This window comes from Vidua macroura, chromosome Z (genome assembly GCF_024509145.1).
Source record: "Vidua macroura isolate BioBank_ID:100142 chromosome Z, ASM2450914v1, whole genome shotgun sequence".
Classification (NCBI taxonomy): domain Eukaryota; kingdom Metazoa; phylum Chordata; class Aves; order Passeriformes; family Viduidae; genus Vidua; species Vidua macroura.
The window spans coordinates 24,143,778-24,155,892 of NC_071611.1; the positions used below are offsets into that span (position 1 = coordinate 24,143,778).

General features: G+C 40.5%; 1 protein-coding gene across 1 annotated transcript in view; it reads right to left on the reverse strand.

The window, feature by feature from the left end:
* The window catches only part of DMRT1 (doublesex and mab-3 related transcription factor 1), a 57,810-nt gene that overhangs the window by 14,594 nt on the left and 31,101 nt on the right, over positions 1-12,115 (reverse strand). The window contains exon 4 of the mRNA XM_054004212.1: positions 10,937-11,099. Coding sequence (XP_053860187.1) covers positions 10,937-11,099 — 163 coding nt within the window. The remainder of the gene's footprint in view (positions 1-10,936; positions 11,100-12,115) is intronic.

Genomic DNA, 12,115 nt, shown 5'->3' on the forward strand with positions numbered 1-12,115 from the left:
TATGCAATTAAGTGACTTGACCTGGTCTACAAAATAACATTTTTTTCTCCTAGTCCTGGCCCACACATACCCATTTAACTGGAATTTGGAGATGTCCGGACAGCAACAACTGGATGCTAACACTGCAGTAAATACTGTTAATGTGGCACCTAGAATATTTTTCCTAATTCCTACCCTATGCCATGGAGATCTCTTTGGTCTATGTAAACGGACGCTGCAAGAGCAAGGAATCATCTGGCAGAATGGGAAACTAAATTACAAGCTCTATGGAAGTGTTCTGAGTACATATCCATAAAGATCTCCAGCTTCTCGAGTCCATTACAGCACCCCTATGACAAGGCACCACTTACTAATATCTGAAGGCTGCAGCTTAGTAAAGTTACTAGAAATTGAGTGGATATATAAAGCAGTCAAGGTTGTGAAGAAATACACCCCTTTGATTTTATATGCAACATTGTGCTGCCTGAAACCACTATGATATAAGTGACAGCTTTACTATCTATCCCACTAATTCAAGCCACAAAAGTAATGGAGTCCAAACTTTCCCCCCTCAAAAGAAAAGGAAATAAAAAAAAAACTTCATAAATAATACTTAACACTTTTACCACCACTGCTGTCACCTCCTGCCCATCCTCTACACTCCTTCCTCCCTAAGAAAGCTCACCAGATTTGTTAAGGCCGCTGGTAAAGAAGTAGGTGGGATTAATACTGTATCATTAAGCTAATTATGAATACAAATAAGACTACAATGTTACTGGTAAACCTGGAAGCCTCTTTATTTACCTGATTAGTGAATCTGAGGCTTTACCTTTATTGTGGCTGTAGCAGACTAAAAAATCAATTTCACAGTGTTGGCTTTTTCAGGTAAATGTAACAAATCAACCAAATAAAATTAGAACTAACAAACACATTTGTGAAAACTGTTCTGAGCCGCAAAAGTACAGTTTCACTGCAGTATTAGCGCTTAAAATAAAAACAAGTGTAGGAACTGAAAACAGGTGAGGAGGACAAATTAAGTGCAGTTATCTCTCCTGTCTGGTAATAACAACTGCAGTTCCACTCCTTTTTCTACTTCTGAACTATATTTAATACCTGAGCACAGGTCTCAGAAATCTAAAATTAAATATAACAGTATTTCAAATATATCTCCCCCTCTGATTGAAAAGTCAGGCAATAATAAAACCAAAAGACTACAGTGAAGATTCCAGAAAATGACATCTTTGTTTCAACCTCAGAAGATAAAGCAGTCACATCACTGAAGACAGTGAAATGTAACTTAACTCACAGGCTTTGCAGAACAGCACTGAAATAAAACCACACAAAATCACAGGAAGCTTTTAAAAACTTCACTATCTGTCTCAAGTATTTTCTTTATTTTTAATCAGTTAACTAACATCAAAGTACCTAACTTTTACTGAAGCAAGTTATTGTCCTTGTCTGTAGGCCAACCAGCACAGAGTGCTTTCCACTCTATACAGCTATTACTGCTAAACTCCAGAGTTGTTTCTCAGATCACCAGCTGCCCAAGACAGCACATTTATCTCCAAAGACTTAGTCTCAATTTACCGATACATAAAGTGTCTTGGTTGTATTTTGCACTGACTTCCCACTTATGTAATTAGACAAAGGCACCTACTATTTTATCCTATTCTCAATGACCTTGTATCCACACTGCAACTGAAAGAACTAACACAAGCAAGGAGAACATGACCAATCCCAGCACACAGCCAGGTGTACAGTAACTTCTATACTTTCTGTATTTTAAAGCTTCTGCCCAAGTTTTCCCCAAATCTTTTGCCCAAAGTTTCACCTTCCAAGCTCTAGGAGACATTCACAAATAAAAATCCCACAAAACCCAAAGGTTTTCTGCTCTGTTCAGTGGTTACCAGCCAACTGCATCATCTCTACTGTAGAGAGAAAACTCTTTGAAAAAAGACTTTTTTGAAAAGAAATGGCTACTTCGCTGAAGAGGTAACACTAAAATGCAGCACTTTAACAAAATACTGAAATACTTAGTAAGAAACAGCATAAACATACGACAGGGTCCTGTCAGAGAAATCTGTGAGTGTATGCAGTTTTTGTATAGAGAATGTGCGCATAGCATACGTGTATCTACATATACATGTATATCGATCTAGGCACCCACACACAAGTAGAGGTATGTGTAGATTATATATATTATATATATAAAGCCAACTTTCAGTCCTCAGAAAACAAAAGCTATCCCCATATAACAGCCAAATTCCTACATAACTCAATTTCGACATCTCATCTGGTGTGAACTGCACTCATTCCTAGTGTAAACCCCAGCGCGCTCTGCAATGATATACTGTAATGTCACATCGCAATCTGGATTTACTATAAAGGGCTGCTGACGAGTTTCAGAGCAGTAAACATTGCTGCGAGGTGTATTTCACACTGAGCTGGTTTTTATGAAGAACACTTCACCGCCCAGCCACGGCACCCAGATGATGAATGGTGAAAGATGCATGACAAGCTTCATCATTGTTTGTAAATCTTAACTGTTCCTGCTCACTAACTCTGCAGGCAATTTTCAAAGACAGCGGCCGACAGAAGGACAGCACAGCTTTCCTGAAGGTTATTCAACTTGTACTTGGCCTGAGCTATGCCTGTGAGGAGCAATGGAAATAAACTCGTTGGCTACACTGAATCATAGAATTAAAGACGTCTGATGAACAGGCACACTGATGGTTGCCAAATTAAGAAAGCCCATTAAGTAGCCTTGGTATCTGTCCCCTACCCTGCCCCACAGGATTACATGCATCAAGTCTAGGGAACCTACATCAGTATTATTTACACATGCAATATAAATAAGTATATTTATAAACAGGCTGTCTGGTCCTGCTCCCATGTGACGATTCCCTGTTATCCTGTACAGTCACACATAGCGCTCCAACATCCCTCAGCAACTTTTCCCACTGCTTGTAGGAAAGCTACTTCTCTGTCGGAAGTGACAGGGGAAAGGAAAAGACAGAAAACTACTCATAGCATGCAAGCATGGCAATGGGAACAAATGTAATCCTTCTTTGTTCCCTCTGAGATCATTCAGGGAGCAGCACCGTGGATTGCAACAACCACTTGCAAAGAGTCACAGTTCAGCTCCCTGCAAGAGGCAAGGCCAGTCGACACTACAGAGCCTTAGTAATTATTTTTCTTTTCCCTTTTCCTTTAGATATCAGTATCAAACACTTCTTCTGCTAGAGTCTCTCACAATCTGCGCAGGGTTACTTTATAAGCAGAGGAAGCTGCAGAAGAATTAGCTCAGATGGAGACTCTCACCTGAGCTGCAAAACTGGCATGAACTGCAAGGTGGTCTAGAAAGGCTCTCCCACACTGAAAAGATTATAGCTAAATACGGAGTTCTCTCTTCTCTTAACCAAGGACACAAGGTTACAAGGACGCAACTGCACATTAAAGCAAGGTGAAGAGGTGAGCAGTATCACTATTACAATTACAAATCATGCCTAGATAATCACTACTGTCCTGACAAGAGGTTTTCATTTGTTCTATCACTTTATGGAAAAGTCTGATAGTTGATTACTACCAATTTCTGTGGTAGTAGGAAAAATTCTACATCCAGAGCTAATAAATTTAGAGCATCAAAGCCATACCAGCTGTAAAAGAAAGCAGCTCAACTGACTTGATTTTTTTCATTGAAGGACCCAACATCCTTTAAAGCATGAAGAAAAATCCCACACAGCCTCATCAGCTATAGTAACATCCACCATCTGACATAAAGAGCAGCTCATACATGCAGAAAGTTAAGTCCAGGGGTGCAGTGGGTATAAGCCACTGGTCTCTCAACATATGGCTCTAAAATGCTTGTAACTGCTGAAGGCACTGAGAAACCTGCCTCTGCTAAGAGAATGTGAAGCAGAAGAGGGAAGGTGTCCCAAGGAAAGCTAACAGAGCCCTTATGTATTCCAGGATAGCACCCTGGCAGGTGCACAGAGAGATGCCGGCATACTGTGCAGGATCCAGTGCTGCCAGGGCGGCACCACTCTCTCACTGCTGGCTCTCTGCTGCCTGCTCAGCAGGCTATCCCAACTGGGATTGACTGGACACTGCAAACTTCTTTTCATAGAAGGAAACTGAAGAAGTAGAGATTTTGGCAGTACACATAAATGTATTGCTCTGGATCTGGCACATGCCTGGGCCAAGTGTACCACTGATTTAAGTTTCTTCAGAATAGAAGGATTTCTTCAAACCCTTGTTTTACCAACTCAAAGCCTGAAACTCATAACAAATGCAGGCTTCAATTTCAAAAACACTGCATCCTCTGACCCACACAAAATACTAAACAATGGACAAATATATCCAGTGAAGAAAAACTCAGTTTCTCTGACAACTATGCATGTGCATGTGGTTTTGCAGGTGTGGGGGGATGGGGTGCCACTGGCAACTGCTGAGGGTTTAGGCTGTCCCACTCTCTCTTGCTAGGGTGATGAAAAATGAAGGCATTCCCACACAGTTTCCACAAGAGCTTAAAATTCCTGCTAGGGGATGCTAAGGCCTCAGTCTACAAATACCTATGTTTCCACAAAAACAGGTAAAAAGCCTTCAAAAATACAGGTTTTGTCCTACTACTCTGGAAGCAGGACCAGTGGCTGCTCACACATCAAACAGCAAGGGTTTGTCAGTTGCCCTGATAATGAATCAGCAAAACCTGTGAATCAGAAAATGTCATGAAACAAGCCTGTAACTCTGCAGTCACCCAATGCAAAGCTGCTGTATGCTTTTGAGTGATCATAATATAAATGTTGCATTTAGAGAAGAAACTACTAAAATGAGCCTTTTAATCAGGACTGAATTAAAGAAGAATGAAAAAAAATGCTTGTATTACTTTATTTCTAGGAATTCCCATCAGACCTTATAAACATATTTTAATGTTGCTCAAATCTTCACTAATACAACCTCATTTATAACACAGACTAGAAATTTACAAAAAGACTTCCACACACAGAAAAATGAGCTTATACTGAATATGCCTTACATTATCAAATATATTTTGACAGCTGCCATTACAACTATTGAAATTATCAAGTATGATTAATACCATCATGAATCAGGGTTAGCAACCCATTTAGTTTAAAAGATAAAAAAAGGCCATGCTCAACAACTGTCATTCAGCTACACTCAAAATTCCAATTTTTAATGAAAATGACATGTTAAAAAGTCATTTGCCTAAAGAGATCTATGAAATATTGCTATGTGCATGCAACATAATTAAGGCATGCAGAAATATAAGACAAAATCTGCTCACTGTCATTGTAATCAGTGCCAAGGGGAAGCTGCATGCAGCATAGCCATTGAGGACTGTAAGAAGCAGAAATGAGAATGCACAAAAAAATAAACAGTTGCCCCAAGTTCAAGTGACCCACTCAAACAAACTGTTGAAGATCTACATATTTAGATCCTTACCCCTTTCCTCTTCTTTGGTGTTATCTCAAAATCTATTGCTAAGAGTTTGATGTAAAATGATAGTGGAAACTGGAGTCTTGAATTTTCAGCAAACACTGCTTGCTCTATCATCATTAAGGACACATATTCTTGAGTAGAGGTCACTTTTTAAGCAAAAGATGCATAGATAGACACACACACATAACACACAAGCTAAATACTGATGAATTTCTGGGCGCAAAAATTTATCTTCCCCAAGCACTCTGCTGCTGAAACTCTTACAAACTCAAGAGGATTTCTGGTGATGCTCTCCAAAGAAGTGCACAGAAAAGGAGTAGAAGAAGTACGTCTCACACCTGACAACACCTGGACCACCTGGGACTGAACAGCTACTCTTCAGCTTACACAGATTGTGGCTAGCCAACTGACAAAAGATAATTTGGGCTATTTGCTGTAGTTGTTTCCCAGTTCCTAAGCACTTTATTAGTATAGCTTTGTCAGTGCATCTCCCCAGCTGGCTGCAAATTAAGAGCAGACAGAGGCAAGGCTTTTTGTTGTTCTTCGGGGTAATTTCTCATCCATATCAAATCAGCCTGCTTTGTTTGCAGTTCCATCTTTGTAACTTCAATGCTTGCAGAAAGCAGTTCAGATTCAGGGAAATGGTCTCAGGGACCTTTTGCTTACCAGGACTTCTTGACCTCTCTGAACTTACAGCCAGGTGCCACCTGTGGCTCTGAAGTGTTACTTGCCTGTCATGGCATTCACTTCTATGACATATATTCATGCAAAAGTAACATATATAGGAACCTGCAAAAAGTTTTGGTACACAAAAACCCAGCTGGGAAGAAAACACCCAATTTTTCCATCTCTCAAGCATATTTCTGGGGCACATAGCATTCCTTGCATTCCAGAAATGCTTTTGTCAAAGTGAAACTTTTTATCTTAAGCAAGGAGACTGCTTCCAACATGCCCTTTCTTGCAGAACTACTGGAAGAGGCTCTTTACAGAGCTGCTCCAGTTTCTCCCATGGCTGGGCTTCTCCCATGGCTCAGTACTGTTATTGATGCAGCATCCAAGCACAGAAGCAAGGCTGAGTCTCTAAATGCAGATTCTGGAAATGTCTTTGTCACTTTCATTTCCACAACTGTAAAACTGGGCATACCTGCTATATGAATTCTAGAAAGGACTGTGAAAAAGAGTTTTAGTGCTGGAACCAGTTATGCTGACACAGAAAACCTGTCACCAGAAATGTTCTTCTTCATAAAATGATGTTTGCTTATTTACACAAAACTGCTGATGTTTTCTGCATCAAAATATAACCTTTTCTTACATGTCTTTAGGAGAACTTTCAGACTCCTGCTTAATGTTTAAGGTGCAAACACAGCACTGCTCCAGTGCTTCATTCCTTGTATTTCCAACACTCATGACATTTAAGACAGGAAAATAAAAAATTCAAACCTGTCCAGCAGCCAGAAAAAAATTTTAAATGCAAGACTTTTTTTCATCATAGCCAGACATATGGTGCAATTATCTCAACATTTCACACAATGATGACAAAGAGGAGGTTTCACTCCATGCCAACTTTAAGACCAGGTAACTACTCTAAAATCTGAAGTGTCTGCAGATACAGGGATGTTTATCCTTTGCATCCTTCTGTTTCAATGTTATATTTTCTTCCACTTTCCCAAATCTGGTAAACACTTTCATACAGATAAACAAATGCTGCACTTTCATGCACTGTAAACAGGACCCAGAGTGAGGCACATGCATTGCATGTGCTTTCTTGATCTCTCAGACCAAGGTTTTGTGCAGGTTATTTCACAAATGCTGGAGAGGCTTACTGAAAATCAGTGGAAGGAATTAGACCATTCTGGGCTGTGTGCCAAACCTAAGAAGCTTCATTTAAAAAACAAAACAAAACAAAACAACCCAAACAAACAAAAACAAAACAAAACAAAACAAAACAAAAGCATGCAGCTGTCCCACAGGAATAATGGGAACCAAGTATTTGACTTTTGGAGATTAAATACCTTGTTGTGTTCTACTCTCAATTCCCCACTTCTCAACTTGTCTTCCAAAACTATACTTTTGAATGTATATGCACAAGATTTGACAATCTTCTCATATGTACTTTCCTCCTACTGCTTTTGCAGAAAAAAGGAGAAGGAAATATTTTGCAGTACTGAGTATAAAATCTTCCTCCCACCTAGAAATTACTGCCTGAAACTTAAAACTTGGTGACCTAAGGAAGCCCTCTAAAAATATCTTTTTGCTGTTTGTCACTGGTTTACCAACTTCTTCTCTCATTTTTCCCAGTTTCCGCTGAAACGGCAGCAGCTGTGATTAGTTGGAAGCAAAACATTTTACTTGGAAACACTTCAGACTGCAAGGAGGTTGAGTGATGGTATTTTACCACTCACAAAACATCAGCCCATTACTATATGCAAGACACTGTAACATGCCACAATGATCCTGTAGAAGTGCTAGAAGCTCCCAGAGACCTTCACTTCATTGAAAGAAAGAAAGTGTAGATAGTTCATTTCTCATCCCTTTTACTGTAACTCGTCTACACAGGCAGTTAACTTACCAGAACAAAATTACTTAATGGTCTTACTCAAATACCATGACAACACAAGAACTGGCAAAGCCTCTATAATGCTGAAGCTGCAGTTGAAGTGCAGGTAGTAGACTGTATGTGTGTGTAGTAAGACCATTGCATATTCTTGCCTGGGAATTTAACAGTCATTTTTGCTAAAGATGCACATTTTGGATGTTTTGAAAATATGGCTAAAACCTCCATTTTTTTATTTTGACCTGCAGCTCTTCTAAGCACACTGTTACCGTTCTGTAAAATTTCTGGGTTAGCAATACATAAGTCTTCATACTGGTCTTAAAAATATAGTCACTGATTTGCTGCAGGAGTTTAGTTGAAGTTTTACAGTCTACATTATATAACAAATTAAATTAGATGATCCTAATGTTCACTTCTGGATCGAAAATCCATCAATATATATTTTTAAAAAGAAAGGAAAACTCTGAGCATGATTAGTACTTCAAATGTACAAAAGGAATGAATAAAGTATGATTTGCTTTTTTGAAAATGCACTAGAGTTGTCTTCAGAAAGTAGCAACCACTAACCACTAACCCAGAAACATGTCACTTAGGCTTCATAACAAAGGGGTCAGGCAGTGGACAGAAAGCTCAGCCCAACAATTCACAGAGAAATACTTAAAAATGTATCTTTTGTAGGAGACAGCAACTGCAACATGTGCAGTCAATACTTTGGGGAAATGACCCACCCTATGACCCACAGGATCCACCCAGCACTCACACAGGTCACAAAAAGAGGCAACAAACCTCTAACCCTCTCAGGTCCGTGAAAAGCACCAGAAGAAAAATGTCACAGAAGAGTAAATCATGCATTTCCTGAGGATATTCTTTTGTCTGTGGACAGAAAAAGTAAAAACATCTCCTCCAAGAATATGCCTAAGAAAAAAGAAGATGCTTCTAAGAAGCCTGTTAGCTATGATCCTGCTTACAGGTTCAAATTTCTTCCAAAAACATTGGTGCCTCTTTCACCCACTAGTTCTCTGCTATAGAAAAACACTTCTTCAGAGTCTGGAAAATGCTGTTTGATCTCAGTAAATTACATCTCACTGCTTGTCAGTTTCTGATTGATGGTGCAACTTAGGGAACAATATCTGTATGTGGAAGAGTGTCTGGAGAAGCAGTCAGGGATTATTGAAAATACAGTATTTATGCAGTTTAAAAATCAGTAGAACATTATGTGTAATTTTTTTCAAGAGTGATGAAAAATTACTGAAGTGCATTTGGGAACAAAGGGTATAAGGTGTTTTGTCTATTTTTAAAAAGACTTGGCTGGTAAGACCTCTTAGTGAGTTAGTAGTGATAGATGCAATAAAAAGTGTCAACCGCAGTTGAGCATAAAACCAACTGCTTCTCCAACCAATGGGCAGAAAGGAAGACGTCACTGTTCAGTGGTGGTTAGAAAAGAGGGAATAAAATAAAGTTGAAGAAAAGAGAAGGAAAATGAACCAAGGATCACTGATTTCTCTAAGCCATTTAAAACTACTGGAGAAGGAGGAAAAGTCTAAGGTTTCATCACACCATATGTTGCTTCTTCCTCTATCTAACATGCCACAGTTAGTTGGAAGACTTTGAGAAACAGCCACTATGAAAGAACAGCTACCTCTTCAACAGAAATTATTCTGAAGTTAGTGAATACAAGGGCTCAGTGCTGACTTATACAAGCCACAGGTATGACTTTATACACTCTTCACCTTCCAAAACATCACTTGAATCCTTAAGGTTCTGTCATGACAGAACCACTGGACACAACTGAAACAGACACCAGGACTTCAGACACAGAAAGACCATGAATGAGAACAATTATGGAACCTACACCACATACATCCTCCACCAGACAGGAAGAGGAGAAGACTAATTTCAATGTAGAAGGGAAGAGAAGCAAATGAGGATGGGTGCTGTTATCAGTGCTATGACTCAGTGAAATAAAAAAACGAAAAACAGCCCACTAAAACTTGGCAGGTGTAAAGTGAATGAAAAAAAATACTTCCCACAGACCATACAAAATTAAGCTGCCAAGTTCACTAAGTGTTACAGAGAAATAAAATGTGTGAAAAGCTTATTATCTTGGCTCAGGATACCTGTGAATGCTGGAGTGTGTCAAGATTTTGTTCTCTGTTTCTCTTATTTCTCCAGCATCAGTTACTGACCTGATTCAGTGATGGAGAGGCAGCTCAGTGGAGTTGGATTACTCCAGCAGAGCCATGTTAACACCTGTGTTAGCACTGTCTGCTACAGGAGTAAGGGAACAAGGAAGCACGAGAAACACTGTCAAAACCACAGGGTAAATTCACCAGCGCTGGAAATTACTGCGGATTACAGTAATCCTTAGGAGAGCCTGAAACACAATATGGAAAGAAAGATTTATCTGCAGTAGTTTTAAACGAAGTAACATGGTATGATGAGTTTGAAAAAAAAAAAAAAAAACAACAGAAAAAGTCTGCAAAGGGCTTCATTATATGGTTGGGATGCAGAAGTAGTTGCCACATGTGGCTCAGAAAGGATGGCAAAGGCTCAGTGGGAGGCCTGTGAAAAAAAATCACAGCATTTCTGAGAAGAAAGGTAATTCTGAGGTTGGAGCAGAGATTCTTATTTACTCCTGTGAGGAAGCCAGGTGATAAGCACCAAAGACAGCACCTCAAGTGCTGTACAACTTAAGAGACATACATAAGTACAGAAAGTACAACTGATTGGACTCCTGAACAATGAGGCTTCTAAAGTGCAAGACTGCATGACTGTACATCATCAGCCTTACTTTGCCACCACATTACAAGCCTTCCAGAAGTCAGCCACTATCTTTAAAACAGCTGCTCGATGATGCTTAGCTTCCTTCCCAGCAGCAACACACACCTCCTGAGTGCAGGTCCAAGGCCAGCTGGTGCCACGCACCCCAGTGGGCGCACTCACCTCTTGCTTTTGACTCTGAGGAGGAGGGGATGTCCTCCGAGGTCAGAATTTGGGGGAGGCACACGGGAGTGCCAACCCCCTGTCCCAGGTAGGAAGCAGGTGGGTAGTAGGAACACACGCGGTACTGGGAGCTGACGGCGTGGTGTCTCTCCATGCCCTTCACCTGTCAGGAGAGAGAAATGCAACAGCAGCTTGTGAAAGCAAAGCCCCAGTGCCATGGGGGTACCCTGCTATCCCTCCTCCCTACCCCTCCATGGCTTTGAAGGAGGTCACAGTGGGTGCATGGGAAGTAAAATTCTGACATGATGGCATTGGGTTTTTGATTTGGTGGTTTCACAGTCTGCCCACATTGACCAGCTACAGGAGGTGTGATGTGAGATGTGACCCAGCAGCAGCAGCAGCAGCAGCAGCAGCAGCAGCAGACCTATGGCCGTTTTACCTTACTGTGGATGGAGATGCATCTGGCACACAAACAAGTACTCTTCACTGCAAGCAGCTTCCTGCCAAGTCCCCAGCTTATGGCACATTCAAGTGTATACACCTGGCCAGCGTCAGAGGTGAAGTGTCCATCCAGCTTCTACACCTCCCCAAAGAATAACCCAAGTCAGACTGCTGGTAACTGCTCTGCCAGGGACTTACTCGGTGGCTAAGGAGGACAGTCCTATCGACCGACTCTCACAGGATATGCTCCATGGTGTGGAGCAGTGACACACCCAAACAGCACACTGTTTTTCTTACAATACCATAAGATGGGAAAAATATTTTCCTGAGTTACTGAAAAAAAGCAAGTTGTGTTTAGACTACACAAGAAGCTGTTTGTGAAGCCACAACTGGACACCAGCCAGCAGGTCTGCCGTGTCAGCACAACATCAATCGGATATCCCTTTTCCCTTCCACAGATTGCAGCAAAGTGGCAACACTCACAAATCAAAGTTTATCCTACTCCAATGCCCTGATATCATCCAAACTGATCTCCTCAAAGAAGTGGTAATGCTTTCTTAAATTTGTGTTTTATTAAAGAACTAACAACTTACTATTATTTGTTACAAAGCCCTGCAATGCAACATGGCCTCTGCACTCCAAAAATGATGCCAAAACAAGATTAACCATCTCAACGGGAAAGATAAGACTTGCTGGTTTCTCTAAGTATGCTGGGAAGTGAATGACTGAAAGACGGAA